The sequence below is a fragment of the Balaenoptera acutorostrata genome, chromosome 17, assembly GCF_949987535.1.
Source record: "Balaenoptera acutorostrata chromosome 17, mBalAcu1.1, whole genome shotgun sequence".
Classification (NCBI taxonomy): domain Eukaryota; kingdom Metazoa; phylum Chordata; class Mammalia; order Artiodactyla; family Balaenopteridae; genus Balaenoptera; species Balaenoptera acutorostrata.
This window is the reverse complement of record NC_080080.1, coordinates 37465047-37491364: the sequence shown is the minus strand read 5'-3', so window position 1 is coordinate 37491364 and position 26318 is coordinate 37465047. Positions and strand designations below refer to the sequence as shown.

Below are 26318 nucleotides of genomic sequence, written 5' to 3'. Positions count from 1 at the left end.
CTTGTTATCATTGGTGGATTTGTTTCTTCGGTTTGGTTGTGCTATTCCTTGTTTCTTTCTTTTTTTATTTTTAATTTTTTTATTTTTAATAATATTTATTTTTTATTTTAAATTTTAATAACTTTATTTTATTTCCTTTCTATCTTTTTTTTTCCCCCCTTTCCTTCTGAGCTGTGTGGCTGACAGGGTCTTGGTGTTCTGGCTGGGTGTCAGGCCTGAGCCTCTGAGGTGGGAGAGCCGAGTTCAGGGCACCGGTCCACCAGAGACCTCCCCCCTCCATGTAATATCAAACGGCAGAAGCTCTACCAGAGCTCTCCATCTCAACGCTAAGACCCAGCTCCACTCAGCAACCAACAAGCTACAGTGCTGGACACCGTATGCCAAACAATTAGCAAGACAGGAACACAAACCTACCTATTAGAAGAGAGGCTGCCTAAAATCATACTAAGTTCACAGACACCCCAAAACACACCACCGGACGTGGTCCTGCCCACCAGAAATACAAGATCCAGCCTCATCCACCAGAACACAGGTACCAGTCCCCTCCACCAGGAAGCCCACACAACCCACTGAACCAACCTTACCCACTGGGGGAGGACACCAAAAACAGCAGGAACTACGAACCTGCAGACTGCGAAAAGGAGACCCCAAACACAGTAACTTAAGCAAAATGACAACACGCAGAAACACACAGCAGATGAAGGAGCAAGGTAAAAAACCCACCAGATCAAACAAATGAAGAGGAAATAGGCAGTCCACCTGAAAAAGAATTCAGAGTGATGATAGTAAAGATGATCTAAAATCTTGGAAATAGAATGGAGAAAATACAAGAAACGTTTAACAAGGACCTAGAAGAACTAAAGAGCAAACAAACAATGATGAACAATACAAGAAATGAAATTAAAAATTCTCTGGAAGGAATCAATAGCAGAATAACTGAGGCAGAAGAACAGATAAGTGACCTGGAAGATAAAATAGTGGAAATAAGTACTGCAGAGCAGAATAAAGAAAAAAGAATGAAAACAATACAGGACCGTCTCAGAGACCTCTGGGACAACATTAAATGCACCAACATTCGAATTATAGGGGTCCCAGAAGAAGAAGAGAAAAAGAAAGGGACTGAGAAAATATTTGAAGAGATTATAGTTGACAACTTCCCTAATATGGGAAAGGAAATAGTCAATCAAGTCCAGAAAGTGCACAGAGTCCCATACAGGATAAATCCAAGGAGAAACATGCCAAGACACATATTAATCAAACTATCAAAAATTAAATACAAAGAAAAAATATTAAAAGCAGCAAGGGAAAAGCAACAAATAACATACAAGGGAATCCCCATAAAGTTAACAGCTGATCTTTCAGCAGAAACTCTTCAAGCCAGAAGGGAGTGGCAGGACATATTTAAAGTGATGAAAGGGAAAAACCTACAGCCAAGATTACACTACCCAGCAAGGATCTCATTCAGATTTGATGGAGAAATTAAAATCTTTACAGACAAGCAAATCTAAGAGAATTCAGCACCACCAAATCAGCTTTATAAAAAATGCTAAAGGAATTTCTCTAGGTAGGAAACACAAGAGAAGGAAGAGACCTACAATAACAAACCCCAAGCAATTAAGAAAATGGTAATAGGAACATACATATCAATAATTACCTTAAATGTAAATGGATTAAATGCTCCAACCAAAAGACATAGACTGGCTGAATGGATACAAAAACAAGACCTGGATATATGCTGTCTACAAGAGACCCACTTCATGCCTAGGGACACATACAGACTGAAAGTGAGGGGATGGAAAAAGATATTCCATGCAAATGGAAATCAAAAGAAAGCTGGAGTAGCAATTCTCATATCAGACAAAATAGACTTTAAAACAAAGACTATTACAAGAGACAAAGAAGGACACTACATAATGATCAACAGATGAATCCAAGAAGAAGATATAACAATTGTAAATATTTATGCACCCAACATAGGAGCATGACGTCAATACATAAGGCAAATGCTAACAGCCTTAAAAGGGGAAATCGGCAGTAACAGAATAATAGTAGGGGACTTTAACACCCCATTTTCACCAATGGAAAGATCATCCAAATTGAAAATAAATAAGGAAACACAAGCTTTAAATGATACATTAAACAAGCTGGACTTAATTGATATTTATAGGACATTCCATCCAAAAACAACAGAATACTCAAGTGCTCATGGAACATTCTCCAGGATATATCATATCTTGGGTCACAAATCAAGCCTTGGTAAAATTAAGAAAATTGAAATCGTATCAAGTATCTTTTCCGACCACAACACTAAGAGACTAGATATCAATTACAGGAGAAAATCTATAAAATTACAAACACATGAAGACCAAACAATACACTACTAAATAACCAAGAGATCACTGAAGAAATCAAGAGGAAATAAAAAAATACCTAGAAACAAATGAAAATGAAAATACAATGACTCAAAACCTATGGGATGCAGCAAAATCAGTTCTAAGAGGGAAGTTTATAGCAATACAATCCTACCTCAAGAAACAAGAAAAATCTCTAATAAACAGCCTAATCTTACACCTAAAGCAGCAGTTAGAGAAGCAAGAACAAAAGCAGTCAGAGAAGGAAACAGAGAAGGAAGAACAAAAAATCCCCAAAGTTAGCAAAAGGAAAGAAATCATAAAGATCAGATCAGAAATAAATGAAAAAGAAATGAAGGAAACGATAGCAAAGATCAATAAAACTAAAAGCTGGTTCTTTGAGAAGATAAACAAAATTAATAAACCATTAGCCAGACTCATCGAGAAAAAATGGGAGAAGACTCAAATCAGTAGAATTAGAAAAGAATAAGGAGAAGTAATTACTGACACTGCAGAAATACAAAGGATCATGAGAGATTAGTACAAGCAGCTATATGCCAATAAAATGGACAACCTGGAAGAAATGGACAAATTCTTAGAAAAGCACAACCTTCGTAGACTGAACCAGGAAGAAATAGAAAATATAAACAGACCAAACACAAGCACTGGAATAGAGACTGTGATTAAAAATCTTCCAACAAACAAAAGCCCAGGACCAGATGGCTTCACAGGCGAATTCTATCAAACATTTAGAGAAGAGCTAACACCTATCCTTCTCAAACTCTTCCAAAATATTGCAGAGGGAGGAACACTCCCAAACTCATTCTACGAGGCCACCATCACCCTGATACCAAAACCAGACAAAGATGTCACAAAGAAAGAAAACTACAGGCCAATATCACTGATGAACATAGATGCAACAATCCACAACAAAATACTAGCAAACAGAAACCAACAGCACATTAAAAGGATCATACACCATGATCAAGTGGGGTTTATCCTAGGAAGGCAAGGATTCTTCACTATATGCAAATCAATGTGATAAACCATATTAACAGATTGAAGGAAAAAAGCCATATGATAATCTCAATAGATGCAGAAAAAGCTTTTGACAAAATTCAACACCCATTCATGATAAAAACCCTCCAGAAAGTAGACATAGAGGGAACTTACCTCAACATAATAAAGGCCATATATGACAAACCCACAGCCAACATCGTTCTCAATGGTGAAAAACTGAAACCATTTCCACTAAGATCAGGAACAAGACAAGGATGTTTACTCTCACCACTATTATTCAACATAGTTTTGGAAGTTTTAGCCACAGTGATCAGAGAAGAAAAAGAAATAAAAGGAATCAAAGTCAGAAAAGAAGAGGTAAAACTGTCACTGTTTGCAGGTAACATGATACTATACATAGGGAATCCTAAAGATGCTACCAGAAAACTACTAGAGCTAATCAATGAATTTGGTAAAGTAGCAGGATATAAAATTAATGCACAGAAATCTCTTGCATTCCTATACATTAATGATTAAAAATATGAAAGAGAAATTAAGGAAACACACCCATTCACCATTGCAACATAAAGAATAAAGTACCTAGGATGAAACCTACTTAAGCAGACAAAAGACCTGTATGCAGAAAACTGTAAGACACTGCTGAACGAAATTAAAGATGATACAAACAGGTGGAGAGATATACCATGTTCTTGGATTGGAAGAATCAACATTGTGAAAATGACTATACTACCCAAAGCAATCTACAGATTCAATGCAATCCCTATCAAACTACCAATGGCATTTTTCACAGAACTAGAACAAAAAATTTCACAGTTTGTATGGAAACACAAAAGACCCCGAATAGCCAAAGCAATCTTGAGAAAGAAAAATGGAGCTGGAGCAATCAGGCTTCCTGACTTCAGACTATACTACAAAGCTACAGTAATGAAGACAGTATGGTACTGGCACAAAACCAAAATATAAATTAATGGAACAGGATGGAAACCCCAGAGATAAACCCATGCACATATGGTCACCTTATCTTTGATAAAAGAGGCAAGAATATATGGTGGAGAAAAGACAGCCTCTTCACTAGTTGGTGCTGGGAAAACTGGACAGCTACATGTAAAACAATGAACTTACAGCACTCCCTAACACCATACACAAAAAGTAAACTCAAAATGGATTAAAGTCCTAAATATCAGGCCAGACACTGTAAAACTCTTAGAGGAAAACTTAGACAGAACACTCTATGACATAAATCACAGCAAGATCCTTTTTGACCCACCTCTTCGAGAAATGGCAATAAAAATAAACAAATGGGACCTAATGAAACTTAAAAGCTTTTGCATAGCAAAGGAAGCCATAAAGAAGACGAAAAGACAACCCTCAGAATGGGGGAAAATATTTGCAAATGAAGCAACTGACAAACAATTAATCTTCAAAATTTACAAGCAGCTCAAGCAGCTCAATTTCAAAAAAACAAACAACCCAATCCGAAAATGGGCAGACGACCTAAATAGACATTTCTCCAAAGAAGATATACAGATTGCCAACAAACACATGAAAGGATGCTCAACATCACTAATCATTAGAGAAATGCAAATCAAAACTCCCATGAGGTATCACCTCACAGCAGTTAGCATGGCCATCATCAAAAAATCTACAAACAATAAATGCTGGAGAGGGTGTAGAGAAAAGGGAACCCTCTTGCACTGTTGGTGGGAATGTAAATTGAAACATCCTCAGTGGAGAACAGTATGGAGGTTACTAAAAAAGTAAAAATAGAACTACCATATGACCCAGCAATCCCAGTACTGAGCATATACCCTGAGAAAACCATAATTCAGAAAGAGTCATGTACCACAGTTTCATTGCAGCACTATTCACAATAGCTAGGACGTGGAAGCAACCTAAGTGTCCATCAACAGTTGAATGGTTAAAGAGGATGTGGCACATATATACAATGGAATATTACTCAGCCATAAAAAGAAACGAAAGTGAGTTATTTGTAGTGAGGTGGATGGACCTAGAGTCTGTCATACAGAGTGAAGTAATTCAGAAAGAGTAAAACAAATACCATGTGCTAACACATATATATGGAATCTAAAAAAGAAAAAACGAAATGGTTCTGAAGAACCTAGGGGCAGGACAGGAATAAAGATGAGATGCAGAGGATGGACTTGAGGACACGGCGAGGGGGAAGGGTAAGCTGGGACGAAGTGAGAGAGTGGCATGGACATATAAACACTACCAAATGTAAAATAGAGAGCTAGTGGGAAGCAGCCGCATAGCACAGGGAGATCAGCTCCGTGCTTTGTGACCACCTAGAGGGGTGGGATAAGGAGGGTGGGAGGGAGATGAAGAAGGAGGAGATATGGGGATATATGTATATGTATAACTGATTCACTTTGTTATAAAGCAGAAACTAATACGCCATTGTAAAGCAATTATACTCTAATAAAGATGTAGAAATAAATAAATAAATAAAAATATTATTCAGAAAGTAATCAGAGAACTTAATGAAAATATAGGTTTATTAAATTGCTATTTTCCCTTTTTTACTTTGTAAGAAAATTTATTTTTATTTCTAAACCTAATATTTATGGGAAAAAGTTTTAGCAGTCTGCAGATTTTAACATTCTATGTAATTTTCAAATTATTTTGTAAGTTGTTTCTGCGCTATTCTGGGGTATACACAGAGTTTATAATCTGATATGATTTCTAAGCTTACTCTCCTAAAGGATTCCAATAGATGCTGGGTGATCATTTGATATTTTTGGTTGTAACCATAGACTAGAATTTCTTAACACTTGATTTTTTGATGTTTCACGAAACATCCCTTGATCACTTGATGATCATCTTTTATGGACATATCTGATAATTGCACCACTCACTTGGCCCTACTACATACCTGAACTTGTTGCATTGGTAGTGTTCATATGAGTCCTCAAGTAAATCATCAGCTCAGAAAGAAATGTAACTTATACTTTTTTTAATGTGCCTCCTACTGTGTGCAGCAGAATGCTTATAGTGTTTGCTGGTTTATTCCAAGAATGTGTTCAGTTTGTTAAGCAAACTAGGTTTATTAATTTTTATATTTAAATGTACTACAGTTTGTATAGCATATGCATAATGTCTTATCTTCTTGAAACCTCAATTGTCGAGAATTAGACCAGTGATTATTTCATATTTAATTAAAAAAAATACTTGTTCCCTTACCTCCTTGGTTCCTTTTTTATTTCTCTAGGACAGTAAAACAGGAGATTTATTTATGTATGGTTTCTTTTAATATGTTCAAGTTTTATTCTCATTGTTACTTTGAAAGTAGAATATAGACTCCACTGAATTTTGTCAGAGGAGTTAGCTTTAGAAGGTAAATTATTTTAATGTTGAGAAGTTACTTTTAAATTCTACATCATGTTGGAGTTATTTTACTGTGATTACTGTCCTCACTGCCTTACTTCTTTCCTTTTTAAATGTCCTAGCCCAAGCCTGGATCAAAACAAAACAAAGTAGAAAAAACGAACAAAACTACTCTTTTTGGTTTCCTTGAACACAGCTGAGACAGGCTCACATTTTGTTAAAAGCATTACAATAGTAAGAGAATGAATTAAAACAAGTACAGAGAACACAGACTATTTGAAAGTAGTTTATCTTTAGAGTATTAGTCTTCAAACTTTTTTTCTCAGTACTTTCCTGTAGGTAAAAAATTTCAAGTAAGCATCCGTAGTATATCATTTATTGATTTATACACTAAATGTGTGTATCACTATATTAATATAGAGCATGTAAGAAAATTTTAATTTTAAAGTTTAAGTCTTATTATTCTGATAGAATTTTAATAATACATCAATAATATTGTAGTGAGAGTAGTATTATTGTGCTTCATTTAAAAAGTTTAATACTTTTTTTTTTTAATATATAAAGTTATTTATTTATTTTTGGCTGTGTTGGGTCTAAACTTCTGTGCAAGGGCTTTCTCTAGGTGCGGCAAGCGGGGGCCACTCTTCATCGCGGTGCGCGGGCCTCTCACTATCGAGGCCTCTCGTTGCGGAGCACAGGCTCCAGACGCGCAGGCTCAGTAATTGTGGCTCATGGGCCCAGTTGTTCTGCGGCATGTGGGATCTTCCCAGACTAGGGCTCGAACCCGTGTCCCCTGCATTGGCAGGCGGATTCTCAACCACTGCACCACCAGGGAAGCCCTAAAAAGTTTAATACTTTAATTATAACAGAATATTAAACTTTAATTTAGTTTAATACTCTGTTATAATAACAACTTAAAGATTTAATTCTTAATTCAGTTTATTTCAATAGTTAATTTTAATGGCTGACATAATTGAAAAGCCACCTCGCTGAGATTCATCGATCCGAGAGGGGAAATGGCATCATTGATGCACTCAGGACGCTTATATTTCATTCTCATCCATTTTGAAACTGTCTAGTGCGTTTCCATCTTTCTTATATAAATAAGGTATTCTTTCCATCTTTAATGGAAAGATGTTGCCTTTTTCTTTTAAATAAGTTAGTGGCATCTTTATGTATTACTATTTTTTAGTTAGTGGTATCTTTAATTTGTATGTTTGGCCATGTGTGTTTTACAGGAATCTTTTAAAAGTATATATCCAAATTATGAGGATTAATTTAGTTAAAGGTACATAATATAATTTAGTTAAATGTAGATAACAAAATTTATAAATTTGATTAACTGTATATATGTAAATTGTAATATGCCACAGTTAACTGAAAACAAAGAGAGAAGGGCCCCTGCCAGTTCCTTCCTGTTATTGAACATCTACTCTTCCTTCAGTATATTTAATGTAGTAGTATGTGTTTCCTTCTGACATGGGGAAGAGCCTCAGTGTTATCCTACTTTACTAAATATTAACTGTATGTCTTTCTCATTTTTAGATAAAAGTAAATATGAATAAATATTCTCATATTTGTCCCCTACAGAAATGGATGGTCTCATAGTTTTGTGCACCACATTTTTGGAGGACATTGCTATATTGGGATCCTATTATCTGGAAGTTTAGCAAAACCTAGAGAAAGTCTGTCATATGGGGCCCAGGTGGGAGGGTCCCAGGGAGCCAAGTTGAACTGAGAAAAGTATTGGCTAGTGTAAAATATTGGCTAATGTAGTTTAGGAAATCTTCTGGGGTGGAGAATAGATTAGAGGAGTAAAAACATCATTAGCATCTCCAAATATGCAGGCTTAGGCAGAAAGGCACTGGGATAGTGACCAGTAAATGTGGTAATGGAAGAAGTGAGAACCAGGTGAGCTAGGCAAAGCATGAAGGTGAATAGTTCTTGAGGAGGTAAGCCCCATGATACTCTTAAGGCATTTTGTGGCACTTTGGAGCCTATGCAGGCTGTGTAATGATACTACAAGGGCTGGGCAGGTGCAACTACTAACATTGCCTGGTTTTCTCCTAATAGGTGATTCCTTTACAAGAGAAGACACATTTCTAAATTAGAAAGGGCTCTGTGATAGCAAGAGACAAAAAATGTATTCAAATGATTTTAAGTAAAAAAAAAGGGGGGGATATTTATTGATTCTGATAACCAAAATGGTAAGAAAGGCAAATACAGTATAAATCTTTTCTTTGGAATGACTTAGAATCAGACTCCACACCATGAGAACTCTTGTCTTTTCATGTTGGCTTCTCTTTCTCTTACTGAACATATTTTTTCTTTGACCTAGCAGTGTACATGGCTGTGGTACCTCTGGACTCATGTACTTAACTCTCTCTGATCAGATAGATAGTGATCTGGTCCATATTTGTTGAAAAAATACTCGAAGTGGTTTTTGTTTGGCCTGTCATGGCTCATGTGCATACATCTTGGACAATCACTGTGGCCAAGGAGGTTAGGCATTATGATTTGCCCAGTGGTAGCCAGGTTGGGCCATGTGTCCACCTCTGTGTTCAGGGGCATGAGATATGATACCAGAATATGTAGGGATAGCAGAAACATGGTTCCTGGGGATAATTTTTGAGAGTCAGTCAGCTATCCCAATTCATGTCTACTAATTTTTCATTTTATAGTTAGTCACAGCAGCTTTAAAACACAAAATGTTGATTATATAACACTTAGACTAACTCACCTTCACGCATTTCTGTTTCGATAGGAATAAGGTAAATGGATTATGAAGGTATTGCACACATGAATGGAGGGCAGGGTGAAAAAGAATTTAGAAGAGAAAGAAATGGAATGCGTAAGATTGCAGACTTTGACAGGTTTTCATTTGTTTTGTTTCTCAACCTAGAGTTTATTCAGTTGGGGAAAAGGAATTAGGAGGTGTTTTGTTATATACAGTTTTGAAAATACAGTTCTGCTTTGTACAATTTATTAATTTTGCAACTTTGTTTCATTATAAACAATTTTTTAACAGATCATTAGTTATCATAACACAATCTAAAACCTGTCAGTTAATTTTAATTTTCTTTGAGAACATATTGTGATGTTAATAAGTGCATAGAAAGGTTTTCAAATATAAAGTTCTTCTTTGGAAATAAGTAAGTTATTCTAGTTTTTACACAAACTGGCAAGAATTCAGCAAAAGTTCAACCAAATTGTTTTGTATGCAGTCTTCTCCCCCCGCCTCCCTTTTTGCAGTCAGAACAAGATTATAGTTTCCAGATGAAATTCTGAATGTCACATAGTGATGACATATATTTTCCTGGTTGGCTCGGCATGAGATGCAATTTTGCATGCCATGTCACGCTGACTTGCAGAATCCAAAAGCCATTATTTCCCAAGGGGCTTTCAGGAGTGATAGTATCAAATGTAGTTTGTATTTTGATGAAAAGTATCGGGGCATTATTGCAGTTTCTATGGCAATTTGCTTAAAGGTTTATATATTATCCAAACTCCACAAATTTAAAAATAGAATTACTATGTAAAGGTCACTTTTTCTTCACGTTATTTAATTTTATATTGCCAAATAGAGTTGCCAAAAATCATGATCAGTGTAAAATATAGATCGAGAATTAAGAAGGTATAGTAGAAAAACCAGTAGATTAGTGACCAAAAAAACCAGTTTTTGACCCAGTTCCTCTCCCTTTTCAAGCTAACCTCAGACAGCCACATTTTTTATTCATTTATAAAATAGTAATAAGTATACCCAACTATCTCACAGATTTAAGTCTTGTTATAAGACTTAAATAAAGTAAGATATGTGAAAGTTCTATAAAGTGGTAAAATACAATTCAGGTAAAAAGTAAAGATGACATTTTTTTATGTTTGCATTTTAAAAGGAAAGCTATAGGGTTCAAGCAAGGTGAAGCTTATTTTATCTATTAGTTTTTGACACTGCAGTGTAATTTTATTTTTTCTTTTCTTTATTTGATCTTAATCATCCTAAAGCTGCCTTAAAACCCAGTATTTCCATTCATGCCTACATAATAACATGTATTTCACACTGATGATCTTTCTATTTTACATCTGTTTTAACTGGCTTGCTTTATTATACCAGTCTTTTATTTTTTTTTCTTCTTTTCTTCTTCTTTTTTTAATGGTGTCTCACATTCAGTTGCCTAGACATCTCTGTGTATCTTACAGGCCCCTAAAGCCTAACATGTATCAAATCTGTACAACTCTGTACCTTCCCCTACCACTGTTGACCATGTTGCTCAAGGCCGAAACCCAGGACTCATCCTTAGTGTCTCCTCCTCCTGTCCCTTCTGCCTCCAAGTTATATCTTGAGTCTTTTTGTTTCAATCTGTTTGTATGTTGCTTCCCTAGTCAGAACTGTATAATTTATACACAATAAAGTGTGGTGTCCTAATTAGTCTCACGGGTGTTGTTTCCAGATCATCTCATCATCAGTTGTCTAGATGACAGCAAGAGTCATGTTATTAAAAATCTAAATTGGATCATTTTATTCCCTACTTGAAATGCTTTTGTGACTTCCTATTGCACTTAAGATAAAATCCAAACTCCTTACCAAGGCTTACATAGTTTGACCTGACCTAGTCTCTGTTGGGTTCTTCCATTCCATCTTTTGCCATATTTTGTTACATTGATCCTCTTTCATTCCTTCAAACACTGCATGCTTTTTCTTGCTTGGGATCTTTTGCATATTCTGTCTCTGTTTCCATTGCTCTTTTCATAACTATGTACTTTTCATACTCTGAGTTTTTATTTAAACGTTATCCTCTCAGTAAAGGAAGCTTTTTTTCCTTTTCAGTCTTTCTAAAATAGGTCTGTGCCACTCCTCAAAGATACCCTACCATAGCACCTCTTTTCTGTCCTCATAATGTTTATCATAGTTTTCCCTTCTTTTTTTTCCTGTCTCTTCATCCAGAGTGTATGTCAAGAGCTGTATTTGACTAGTATACTTTTGTATTCCCAGAATCTAACAGCTCTTTCTGGCATTGAGCAAACAGTAAATAATTGTTGCATGAATGAATAAATTGTTTTTCTTTTGTTATTTTTATTTAGGGGCTTAATAATCACGTTCCTTAACATTATTTACCTTCTGTCCTTTAATTGATTTAAATTGACGTCCTGTAACTTTTCAAATCTGTTCCCAGATTTCCCAGGGATATTTATTGAATATTTGGGAGAAGGTAGCAGCTTGTGGTACACTTCAGATTGGTACACATAGTCTTTCAGGGTATTCCTGCTACATCAGAAATTTACGTATATTTAAAAATGTTTAACTATGATAATAGTCCAGGTACAACCTGAGATATTGAGGTAAATTTTTATCTTTAGTCAGATAATCAGTAAGTGTAACTTTGAGTTCTTTCAGTGTTCTTAGCTCTGTGCTAAGTACTTTATGAGATTATAGAGGAAGGGCCAAATCTAATTTGGGGAATTCAGTGACCATTTCTCAGGAAATGGCATTTAAGGTAGAACTAAAACAATAGGTTGATTGTGATAGAAAAGAAGTCATTTTGTTTCAGATCTGGTAACCTTCAAGTTCTTTTCTATATCTTATAATCAATTAATTTTTAATCATCATTATTCTCTGTATTTAAAGTACTTTAATGAACTTTTTAATACACATTACAACATTTAACGTGAACAGTATTCTTGACATTGGACATAATTATTATTAACTTCTGACACTTAGATTAAATTGCTTTCCCAAAGCCATATGGCAACTGGCACAGCTGAAACCATAAGTTGACTTTAAGTGTGGTACTTTTTGCATGGCATAGAAATGAAGGAATAATATTGTACCAAGTTGGATGATACATGCCTAAGAAGTGATTATTTTAACCAGTAAAGTCTGGGTCTCAAAATTACCTTATTTATTGTTGAAAACAAGAAGTGTAATGGATATCAGAGTACAATCTTAAATGTAGGGTTTATATAGCTCCAGTGAGAATGAACAAATATATTTTCTGAACTATTTGCAGTACCAAGATCCTTAGTAGAAATATACATTTATTATGTATTTGGTAGAAGTGGAAGCCATTGCCCAAGGTATGAAAAAACAGAAGAGGTATCATAGCATAGTAGTTAAAAAGCCTGGACTTTGGTGTTAGACTGCTTAGTTTCTTATTACTGTTTTGCCGCTTATCAGCTGGGTGACTTAGGATAGGTTACTTAACCTCTCTGTGATCAGTTTCCTTATCTGACAATGGTGATAATAAGAGTAAATAATAGTGTCTTCCTCATGGAGTTGTTATGAGGTTTAAATTGGTGAATATTTGTAAAGCGCTTATAGCAGTCCCTGGCATGTAGTAGATGTTGCAGAAGTTTCGGTTAAATAAAGTATGGCTCAAGATTGGCAGTTTTATGGAGTATACATGTGCTACCTGTAAAATATACATGATTACAGAAAAAAAATTTTTCTCTTTTTAAAAAACAAACTTGTCTTCCTATTGTCTTTTAGATAATATGATGGATTGAAAATTAGTATATCCAGGAATCTAAGAAAAAAGAAATGGTTCTGAAGAACCTAGGGGCAGGACAGGAATAAAGATGCAGACGCAGAGAATGGGCTTGAGGACACGGGGAGGGGAAAGGGTAAGCTGGGACGAAGTGAGAGAGTGACATGGACGTATATACACTACCAAATGTAAAATAGATAGCTAGTGGGAAGCAGCCGCATAGCACAGGGAGATCAGCTTGGTGCTTTGTGACCACCTGGAGGGGTGGGATAGGGAGGGTAGGAGGGAGACGCAAGAGGGAGGAAATATGGGGATATATGTATATGCATAACTGATTCACTTTGTTATAAAGCAGAAACTAAAACACTATTGTAAAGCAATTATACTCCAATAAAGATGTTTAAAAAAAAGAAAATTAGTATATCCAAAATAGTGTGCTTTTACACTTCTAATAGCCAGATCATGCTATTTAATGAGAATTTTAAACTGACTGTGTTTTTCATAGCTTTTGGAAAGCACTTTTAAGCCACATATAGATTTCAGCACCTCCTTTAACTTCTTAAATCATTCTATCAGCAAATTCAGCATTTACAATAAACGTGTGGCTTTTTTGGTTAATAGTGACTTGAAATATTACTTAGCAATCAGGTAATGGTGCCCCATCTGCTTGATAATATTATCATTTATTAGATGGACTTATTTTCAGACTGTGATAACAGTATTTATACAACACTAATATTCTGTATCAGTAGATTTTAAAATTTGACCATAAGCAACTTTTGTGGAAACCTTTGGTATCCATGGTTTCAAAGAGTTTTAAAATTTGGTCTTGGGACTCCCCTGGTGGTCCAGTGGTAAAGAATCCGCCTTCCAATGTAGGGGATGTGGGTTCGATCCCTGGTCAGAGAACTAAGATCCCACATGCCGCGGGGCAACTAAGCCCGCATCCTGCAGCTACTGAGCTCGTGCGCCTCAGCGAAGATCCCACGTGCCGAAAACTACAGAGCCCACACTCTCTGGACCCCACGCGCCGCAACTAGAGAGAGAAAACCCTGATACCACAACTAGAGAGAAGCCCTCATGCCGCAATGAAGACCCCGCGTGCTGCAATGAAGACCCGACGCAACCAATAATAAACAAAAAAATTTGTCTTCATTTAAAAAATATATATTTATAGAATTTATTTTCTAGAGCAGTTTTAGGCTCACATTTAAATTGAGGGGAAGGTTCAGAGATTTCTCACATATTCCCTGCCCCTACACATGCATAGTCACCCTCATTATCAAAATCCCCCACCAAGGTGGTACATTGTTATAATTGAGGAATTTATATTGATCCATCATTATCACCCAAAGTCCATAGTTTTCATTAGGGTTCACTCATGGTGTTATACATTCCTTCAGTTTGGACAAATGTATAATAACATGTACCCTCTGTCGTAGTGACATACAGAGTAGTTTCACTGCCCTAAAAATTCTCTGTGTTCTGCCTGTTGCTCCTCTGTCCTTCCTAACTATTGTCTCCATAGTTTTGCCTTTTCCAGAATGTCATATATTTGGAATCATACAGTATGCAGCCTTTTCAGATGGGCTTCTTTCACTTAGTAATATGCATTTAACTTTCCTCCATGTGTTTTTATGGCTCATTTCTATTAAGTGATGTGTAATACTCCATTTTCTAGATGTACCACATTTTTTCTAGCAGTTCACCTACTGAAGGACATCTTGGTTGCTTCCAAGTTTTGGCGATTATGAATAAAGCTTCTCTAAACAGCTGTGTGAAGGCTTTTATGTGGTTGATCTACATTTAAATTAGTTAGTTAAATTGGCAGAGTTCTGTAATAAGTTTATGTAGCCATTTTCTTCTCATAACTGCTAAAATATAAAAGAATAACAATGAAGTCCAAGTAAATGGAAAGTAAATTAAAGTGTTTTATTTAAAAAATTATAATAGGTAATTCATTGTTGTAAAACATTAATTCTGAAATATACAGTAAAAAGTTAAACACCTCCTCCCCCTTACCCCTCATCAATTCCATTTTATACTGTCCTCAGAGGTAACCTCTGTCAAGGGTTTGTATTTTACCCTTCTATAACTCTTTCTATGTATGAGATAGACAAATACATGCTCAAACTCACATACTGTTTTAAAAACATATTTGGATTATACTACACACACATATATATATATTTTTTCACTTCATAAGATATCAAAAATATGATTTCTGTCATATGTTTAACTGTTCCTCATTTTTAAATGATTGAATTACCATCCTTATGACAGGTATTTCAAAGTTAATTTAACCATTTCTTTTTTGATGGACAGATAAGTTGCTTAGCACTTTCTTTCTCCCCTTACCCCTCCCTCCCTCCCTCTGTTTCGCTATTTCAAATAATACTGCTGATACTAAACATTTTTATAAATTGTTGGTATGCAGCATGTCTCATATGTTTTAGTATTTCTGTAGCATAGGGTCTTAGAAATGAGATTATTTTTTATAAAAACTTGCATGTTTAAATTTTGATAAATACAAAATGTCCTGTCTTGTAATTCCACTCTGTGGACTATATTTATTTATATTCCCTGTATACGAAACATTCTAACAAGGAGCTTAGATAATGTCAGATTTTTAAAAATACGAACTAACTCTTTAAAATGTTTGCCAAATGACAGTTGAAAAGGATATCTGTTTGTTGCCTTAATTTTTCATTGTTAGCAAAGTTGAGCTTCTCTTAATAAGTTTATTGGCCAAATTATATTTTTCTATGAATTATCTGTTCATATTCTTTTCCATTTTTTGTTGTTGTTTATCCACATGCTACTTGGATATCTTCATCTGAACATGTAATGAAAACCTCAACATGACCGTTCTAAAACTAAATTTCTTTTCCTTTTGATTCTCCTCCCGTGCAGCTCCATTCTTCCGTTTGATCAGATGTACAGCCTTGGCGGCGTCCTTGGTTTGCTTTTCTCTCTTACTGAACTTCTAGTCCATCAGTAAATCGTGTTGGCTGTATCTTGGAAATGGATACAGGAATTCACTGTTTCTTCCTACCTCCATTGCTACTACCATCTCTCACAACTTGTCTTCCTGTTTTAATACTTGGTCTATGTAGACAGTTTTCTGCACAGTAGCTAGAGAAATTCTCTCAAAATATGTCCATTAATTTCATGAATGTATTTAGAATCCATCTTCATATTCTGGCTCCCTCGAAGTAAAACCCAGCCTCCTTACCATGGCCTATGTAAGCCCTGTATGGTTTGGTCTCTGTCGATAGCTCTGACCTTGTCTCCCACTTCTCTCTTACTCTGTTCTAGCCATCCTTGCTTTTATACTGTTGCTTGAAAATCCTAAGTACACTCCCATCCTGGGCCTTCACATTGTTGTTCCATCTGCCTAGAATGCTCTGCTTCCAGCTCCATGGGTCTCTCTCAAACTGTTTTTGTTTCTTTTAAACAAACATTTTTTGAATTTCTAATATGTATAATGTGGTAGACTGTGGGATTATGAGAATAAAAGGTTTATGCTCCATGCCGTTAAGATATTGTAAATCTGCAAATATGTGACCCAAATTGAGAGGAGGGGGAAAGTATGCCTAGATACAGCAATTGTCATTCTCATAGTGGTGATATGGTAGCAGTTACTTTGGAGACCGTCCTATGATCATCAAACTTAACTTAGTAAAAGTCTTGAAAAGCAAGATCTGATTTATTTATTTTATGGTATTTAAAATAGCACCTATAAATTATATGTTTGCATTAACTTAAAATATATAAATACATATGTATCTGTCCAGATATAATATATTGTTATAAATAATTATTTAACTTCTGAAATTTACATTATAAAAATTGTCAAAGTTCTCTAAGTTATTTATTTTAGATGAACAAAATTTTTCATAACATATAACTGCCTTTTATGTGATCAATGCTTCTTTTGGTTACCATCAAAAGAAAAAAAGAAAAAAAATGGAGAGATACTATGAGTAAGCTTTTGTTATCAGGAAAATTCACATACGGGAAGGTACATTTTGTATCAATTTTGGATGAAGCAAGTGCTTTGTAGTTGAATTTTCTTTTTCATCAAGTAAGATTTTTATTGATGTATTAACTTCATGCTGAGAAACGAACAGATTGTTAGGTTACAGTTTAATAAATTTTCACAATGTAAACACATCCATGTATTAAAAAAATAGAACATTACCATTGCTCCACAAACCTACCTCCCAATCATCAATCCCTGACAAGAGTCATCAACACTCTCTTGAGTTTTAACAGATTAGGTTTGTTTGGTATTGAATAATTGTAAAAATCAGTAATTCTTTAAGATAAAATGATCTAATATGATATTTTATAATCTCATATAGAAATTTTAATTTTAAACAAGGAAAGAAATAATATTGGAAGTATTTTCTGTATGTTTATGTGAAACTATAAGGTACCTTTATGTTAAATAACTCTAGCTATTCTTATTCTTAGAATCCAGACCATTGTCAATTCCTGTGAAAGCCATGCTGAATATAGCTGAAGGCTGTAGAAGTCCTGAAGAAAGAATGAAAGAGTTTATTGGAGTAGTATGGAATGCAGTAAAGGGTCTCACACTGCAGGTAAAATGAAAGTTAGAATATCATGGTTTTAATTTTTATGATTCTTTTTAATTTTTAGTACCTTTAATATTGGTAAAAATTTTCTCACTGGTGACACTCATGTATACCATCTCATTTTCATAATTTAAATGAAAACTATTGGTGCACTTTGCATATTATTATTATTATTATTTTTTAAATTTATTTATTTTTTTTGGCTGTGTTGGGTCTTTGTTTCTGTGCGAGGGCTTTCTCTAGTTGCGGCAAGTGGGGGCCACTCTTCATCGCGGTGCGCGGGCCTCTCACTATCGCGGCCTCTCCCGTTGCGGAGCACGGGCTCCAGAGGCGCAGGCTCAGTAGTTGTGGCTCACGGGCCCAGTCGCTCCGCGGCACGTGGGATCCTCCCAGACCAGGGCTCGAACCCATGTCCCCTGCATTTGCAGGCAGATTCTCAACCACTGCGCCACCAGGGAAGCCCCAGATCATGTTTTAACTGATGAAAATACACAATTAAATGCTTATCTCATTTCGTAGGAATTAGGTAAGGGTAACTCAACAGTTTTTCAGTTTTTGTATAGATTTTTTTCCTCTTTGAAATAAGATATGAAAGACTGATAACAGAGGCATCTTTATAGAATTTTATGTGTACCAGACAGTAATATCTAAGTACTGGGGCCTTTCATTTCTGTTTAAGATGTAGAAAATTGCAAAAGAATGTTGCTCCCACCTTATGAACAAGAAAGAACAAGGTAGATGATCTCTAAAATTAAACCAGGATGCTTCACCCACCTAAACTGCAAGATAATAAATATGTGCTGTTTTTAGCTGCTACATTTGTGGTAATTTGTTATGCAGTATAGAAAAGTGATACAAACACCTATGCATAGCTATAATTATAGTCTGATTACTATAACAAAACCTTATTAAATCACTTTTTAGAAATATATCTAAAAACATCTCCAGTTCCCTAATATCATCATGTAAATATGATTACAGTTGATCCTTGAACAACATGGGTTTGAACAGTGCAGATCCACTTATATGTGGATTTTTTTCAATACTTCAGTACTACATGGTCCGTGGTTGGTTGAACCCATGGATTCAGAACAGTGAATACAAAGGGTGGACTGTAAAGTTATATCTGGATTTTCTGCTGCGAGGGTTCAGTGACCCTAATCCTTGTTTTGTTCAAGGGTCATCTGCATTTGAAATACTATTTAATACAAGAGCCAGTAACCTGGGTTTTGGCAATCTTTTACAGCCTCTCTTTTCTGAGCATGCTGCTTATATAAAATTAAGAGAAGAGGGGGGAGAGAGAAAGTGTTTTTGTCATTCTTTTGTTGTTGACTTTTTCACAGACATCAGCTATGTTTTACCAATCTCTGCCAGCATGAGGCCTTTGCTGTTAATATTATCCTAATAACTCCTCGTGTTGACTTACCTGTGTTCCTCCTCTAGAGGTTCCTTTGATGCATTGTTGGCGTGAGATAGGAAGGTGAGACAACATGAATGCAGGAAACATTTAGTGCCTTTACATTGTTTGAGATTGATTGTAGAAGCAGAAAACAGACAGAGCTCTTAAGATATTGCTGAACATTTATATTCAATGTTACTTTCTTTAATCTATAATAAAGACTATCTCCTTATGATCTCTTCCATTGTATATCACTAAGTCCTTGTATAAACATTTACCCATGCCACATGATAGAGCTAACTAGACCATGTGTGGTTTTGCTCCTGGTAACTATTTATATTTATTCACTTAATTATATGTAGCTTCTCTTATGATAAGATCTTTAATCTCAAGGGACATATATTACTGATGGGAATGAGGATGGTACATGGGCAACTGTATCTCAGTTTTATTCTTTTTCTCAATTTGGTCAACCTCAATCTGCATTCTTAGCTTACTCCAGTCTGTGGTCATAAAAAAATAAACTTAAGAAGCCTTTCTTATTTCTTGTGTTTCTACATAATGCTTTACTGACCTTTATGTGGTCCTCTAATTGCACTGTTTTAACACATTCTGTTTCTACTATTTAAATCACCAATAAAATAAATGTTTTTTCCCTGATGAGTAATACCCATCCTCTTGTTATGTATTATTTTGTAATCTTCTAGAGAGAGTAATCTATGGTGTATTTAGTAGTCCATAAATGTAAATGCTAAAGTGATTAGTAAGTTAAGAAGACGAGTAACTACTTTGAGCACATATTTCTACTATAATTATTATATAAATAAATAACAGTGAACTCATCTGATTATAGTTCAATCTGAGGTTCTAAATTATAGTTTGACACAAATAATATTTCATGGAAGAAAGGAATAATCCAAATATTATTAGATCTCTTTCTAGCACTTTACCTTACATGTCATTTTTTTCGTTAGCACTGTACTTTAAGCCAGTTGTATTCAGAAGTTAGTTGTATTTTGATTTCATTAAACTGGGACCAAAAACTGTGGTAGGAAAGGTATGTTTTCTTTGTGTCTTTTCTGAGACTTATTTAGTGTGTAATAGATTTTCATGGACATATCTCTTAAATTTTGATGTCTATGCTACTACAAAAATTTGCTTTCTTTTGACTCTCATCTACAGCTTTCTTTTCCTGGCAACACAGCTCCTTTCTTTTTTTGCTCAGTTTTCCTCCTCTATTCTAGTGAAAGTGCTTTGATACCAAAATAAGCTTATATAGTATTCATTTCATATGTATGAAATATGTATATGCAATATATATATATAGAAATAGAAGTTCTACTATAGTGGGACTGTAACAGATCTCTTGGACTTTATGTGTCTTTTTAATATTAATTGTCTTGTACTTTCCTCAGAAATGTAGCTCTGGAGTTGATGAAGAGGTGGAATATAATTTGAGGATTGGCTCCAAGGCCCTATTGCTCTTTAATATGTCCTACTTCACTTTATGAAAGTTCTTATATCCTTTCTGTTAAACATTGTATTTCCCAAAAATTTCTGTTGGAATATAAGTATTTACTTAACGATCATAAGCATGTTAACCTTTTAGTACCCTAGTATAAACTTGTTTATTTTTTAAAACAGCTAGTTGCCTAGTAATACATTATAGAATGCTCTTTCCCTCCATTTATTATTCTTTCATTCATTCTCACATTCAGCACTTAACATTTGTTATAGATCATGCTAGATGCTGAGGAGACAAAAGAAATATAACAGTTCTGTTGGTCTAGCAGTATAAAGGCAAAGAACCATTCTATGAAGCATTTTGTGGGGAGTGTCTCTTAGATCCCTTAGAAAACTCTTATGATCCAAAAGAAAAATGGAGATGTCAAGGTAAATGTCATTTACTGAAAGGATACCTAGGGCATGCTCTGCCAGGTTCATGGTGAATTTGGATACTCTCTCAGATTAGTATTTATTGATTTATAGAATTAGATGACTTTATAGCATTCTCCAGAATATAATAGCTATAAAGAATATATAGCTGTTTGAAGTTTACTTTGGTTCTAAATATTATTTCATGATGATATAAGTAATTGTAGCCAAAATAACCTCATTCCCTTTACCCATTCCATTAAAAAAAATGGACTAATTTAGTGTAATTACCCATTTTTGATATCGTTTTGAGAAGTCGTTGTAACAGGGACTAAGAAAGCTAGTATTAGGTTACCTGATAATTTGACGGCTCTAGTAAAATCTTCCAATTTAAGATTCCAAGCAATATGAGATTGTTATGATATTTGTAAGCCAATAAGTAAACACATGAATATTCCACAACATAAGATATTCTGGCGAACATCCTCCTCTGCCCAGGATGAAGTAACAGGGACCAGATTTATCTTGCTGCCTGAAACAACCAAAAAATGGATAACGTATATTAAACAATGGTTTCAAAACGCTAGATGATAGGGAAAGTTAGACAGCAAACCCTGAGAGACTTAAGGTAAAGTCACCAGAACCTAGTGACTTATGGATTTGGAGAATAAGAGAAAGGAGGGAGTCTTAATTGGCATTCCAGGTTCTGATCTGGGTAGATAGTGATGCCATTACATGATAGGAGAAGCAGCTTTTCAAGGTTAGCAGCAAATTGGGAGTTTGAATTTACACATGTATTTGAAATGCCTGTGAGATATCCAGGTATCTCTTAGACTGAATATTCATATCTGGAGTTTAAGGAAGAAATATAATTTTGGAAATCATCTACAGATGGTTATAACTAGGAGAATTCAGAAAAGTATGTTAAGTTGAAAGAGCAGTGGGCCAAGCAAATACCATTTCCAAAGTAGTCAGTATAAGAGAAAGTATCCTTGAAGCAAACCCTAAAGGAATCATCAGAAATGTAGAAGGAAAGGTCAGAGAGTTCAAGGAAGCCAAGGATGTATAGAATTTCAAGGAGCCATTGTTCAGCACTATCAGATTCTGGATGTTAACTCTGGGCTTAACTTTGTTTATCTGTAATATGAAATGGCTAGATTAAGTAATGTTTAAGATATTTCCAATTCTAATGTTCTTATGTAATTCTTTTGGTTCTTTTGCTTGTTTTGTAATGATGCAGTGCCTTCATTAGCTTTATCACGAACAATGAACTTAATCTTTTATGTCATTATGGATTAGTTATAAGTAAAGATACTGATGTTGCTCTTTTTTTTCCTTCTTTCTTTTTTTTTTTTAATTTTTAATTTTGGCTAAATACACATGTAACATTTACCTTAACCATTTTTTTAAGTGTACAGTTTAGTCTGTTGTTCCTCAGTTGACTAAGCTTATTGTGTATAAATTAACATTTAATTATGGGAGTACTAAATGATATATATTTGTATAGATTATTTTGAAAATGATCAAAGCACCTTGCTTGCCTCACTCCTAGTCCCAGGCCTGTATTATACATTTCTGAATGTTAATATATTCTGAAAAAGTTCAAAAATAAAACTAGATTCTGATTCAGTGATCAAAATCTAGGCCCTAAAACTGAGTTTTTTAAAAAGTTGTGTCCATTGTCCAAGACGTTTTATGAGCCAAAATATAAAAAAGAAAACCCTGAAGTTGTCATCAGATTAAACAAAACATCATAACTTAAAGCCATCGAAGGATTATTCTTTTAATGAAAGTTTGAGCAAGTAAATGTGCTTGGAATCAGAGTTTCTGGAAAGTTGATTTTGGAGCCAAAGTTGATATTTGCTAAGCCCATGAACTTTTTTACTTATTTTAGAAAGACGTACATTGCATTAAGACATCAACAATATTTGTGATAACCTATTTGTTTTTCAGTGGGAAAAAGAACTTGCATACTTAATTGTTATTGGATTGTTTTATAGTGCTAAATGTAGTGCTGAACAATTTTTTAATATGAATTTGGTTTGGGGGGGGTCCTTTTCACCACAGATTAGCATAAACTCATTGTTTTTGCAATTTTTCTCCGTCTGCTCATCAGCAAAGCTCCTGTCTATTACATTTTTTATTCCAGAACCACATAATTGGCAATGGCAGGCGGTTGACAAAATAGAAGTACTCTGGCCTAGAATTCACTAATAAAGGAGAACATTACCCTGGTTTTTGCCAAACTCAAGTCTTTTTGTCTTTTACATTGAAGATTGTGTTGCTGTCCTATGGCATTTCCTGGGTGTTTTTATTTAGTTTCTGAAGTCTTCTGACTGTGGACAGTATAGTGTAATGGACACTTTATTTTCCATACAGAGCATCCTGATCTCCTTCTTTTTGCTAATAACCTTTTATTCCTTTTAGGGAATGACTTTCCACGTTCTGTGAGATTTTGGTGAGAATGTCAAAGTTTCTCAAGCACCATAAGCCAGTTAAGCTAGAGCAATTGAATTTTTTCTCCCAGAAAGTTATATATAACGTATGACCAGTGATGCAGTTATTGCACGATACACTTAATGTTCTCAAGTCCAGTGAACTTCCTGGCTTATCTCCAGGATGAGATAAGACATTTTAGGCTAGACACATCAGTTGTCAATCACATTAATTATGAAAGTAATTATTTACATTTAATACTTAAAATTTGCACACAGGGCTATATTTTTATTTATAGGCATTGAGAAAGTGACAGCAGTTGCCTGGTAGTTTGTTAGAAAGAGGAAGTCTGGAATACAAATCTAGGAATTTTTTTCATGTCTTCCCTTGACAAGCATCTATGGGAAAAGTGTGGAGATTTGTAACACTCACTGTGGAAAAGAAGACAAGGTGCACTTTTGAGGTTTTTAACTAATGCCCTAAATTGTGTATATTTAGATTTCTACGAAATGGGAAGATATCCCAAATATTTTCATAATGTATTGAGAATTTATAGAATAAGAAAACAATTTGGGCTGTAGCTTATTTATGTTTCATAGTGCAGATATAATACTACTTACTTTGTTGGCCTCTGTATGCATAGATAGCTAAACCATAAGCAACAGCATTTTAAAATAAAAGGATTGTGAACATCTTTTATAAATCCATGAGAACTAATATATGGATCTAGTGTATAGTAGATATTTAGTGTATGTTCATTGGCTTTGTTTATTTAGCGAACATTTAGGTGGCAGTTAATATGTTACATCTTTATATCAAAGCTGATTTCCCCCCTTTACAGATGAAGAAACTGAAGTCATGGAGAGACTAAATAACTTGTCAAAGGTTCCACAGCTGGAGATGAACCCATCTGGCTGACAAGTCAATTTTATTAATTACTAGGTGTCTCTGTGAAATGAAATGATGAACAACATGCATTAAACAATTATTTTAATTAACATCAATATCTGGTGCTAATAAAAATAATTGTGTTCACTTATTTAACAATTATTTAATACCTAGTATATGCTAGGTGCTGTACTATGAACTGAGACTGTAGCATGAACAAAATAAGCACAGTGTCTGACATTATAGACTTTATTATGCTCTAGTGAAAATTATGTAAGGCTATTAGTATTTTAACGTCCTCTTGTTTCAAGTTTCTTAAATGCTGGGACTATGTCTTTTGTCTCTGTTTTCCTGACTTCCAGCTCAGTTAATGGTGGATGTTAAAGAATGCATGAATAAAAGAAAGAAAAAGTGAATGAAAATACAACTTGCAATGTTTCTTCACTTTTATTTTTTACTTGAAACTGTTTCCTGAGGAGTAAAATACATTCATGCAGAGAACATTTCATTCTGTAGAAATTTTCTAACTATAATTATCACTAAAGTTTCAAGGGTTTTTTTTTTTTTGAATAAATTTATTTATTTATTTATTTATGGCTGCATTAGGTCTTCGTTGCTGTGCACGGGCTTTCTCTACTTGTGGTGAGCGGGGGCTACTCTTTGTTGCGGTGTGCGGACTTCTCATTGCGGTGGCTTCTCTTGTTGTGGAGCATTGGCTCTAGGTATGCGGGCTCAGTAGTTGTGGCTCGCGGGCTCTAGAGCGCAGGCTCAGTAGTTGTGGCGCACAGGCTTAGTTGCTCCGCAGCATGTGGTATCTTCCCGGACCAGAAATCGAACCTATGTCCCCTGCATAGGCAGGCGGATTCTTAACCACTGTGCCACGAGGGAAGTCCAAGTTTCAAGTTTTGAAGAAAGGAAAACATGTTATTTGGGAAATAGCATTATTTAAAAGGGTAGAAAATATGGTGTGACATTTTAAAACATTTATATAAAGTTATTCATATAATGGACAGTGGGCTAATTAGAATGCTTATATTAGGTTAATGTGTAAATGAAACCTGTCTTAGTCTCTTCTTTTTAACTGAGTTATGGTCACAGTTATAGAGCACACAAATTAGAAAAATCAAAGTTTACCAAATCTTACTTATGGAGGATGGGGGTACAAATGGCATATATCTTTTCAAACAGCACTTGAAACTTCAGAAAAAACGGAACTTGGAACTTAAGAAAAAATGCATGACAATCATTTCATTTATTAAAATAATACCGAATAATTTCTACTTTATTGGTTTATCCTCGGCATATGATACTTAGATATGTAGCCCTTGACCTAATAGGAATCAAAATAGAGGTGGTTCTACTTCAAGAATTTGTAATAATCCCTTCACTTTAACACATGAATGTGTTCAATATTGGCAAAAGAACATGTTGCTACCAAAACTGAAATAAGATCCTTGAAACAGAAAGGATGTTGCCATGGAAAAATGAAGTAACACTCAGTGCAGCTGTGATGCATTAATGAATAAGATATTTTTTTAAAAGATCATTTGTGTTTGGTGTGGCTCAGAGGGTCCCAACCAGATGGTTTCCATGAACATGATCTGACCCCCGGTTTGAGGACTTCTTACTGGCAGATTACTTCATTTTCTTTCCCTTGGATTGTCAGATCCTTACATTAATACAAAATTTACTGCTGCAGATTTGTATTCACTTATATAAATCACTCAACATTTTACATTAAAACCACAATTTTAGACATACAGTTTAACAGTTATTTTAAAAGTGTAAAAAGATTTATGTGATAGCTTTAGTATACATAATAGATGTAACATTATAATAAGTTTGAACAATTTGGGTTATGTATATGTTTTAGTTCTTATCATTAAAAGAATCGCCACAATATACATCATTTTTTAGAAAG

At 34.8% G+C, this 26318-nt stretch overlaps 1 protein-coding gene across 10 annotated transcripts in view; it reads left to right on the top strand.

The window, feature by feature from the left end:
* Window positions 1-26318, top strand: part of VPS13B (vacuolar protein sorting 13 homolog B) — a 769553-nt gene that overhangs the window by 330817 nt on the left and 412418 nt on the right. For all 10 annotated transcript variants that reach the window (XM_057531718.1, XM_057531717.1, XM_057531723.1 and 7 more), the window contains exon 22: window positions 17678-17805. In XM_057531718.1, the coding sequence (XP_057387701.1) occupies window positions 17678-17805 (128 nt within the window). The remainder of the gene's footprint in view (window positions 1-17677; window positions 17806-26318) is intronic.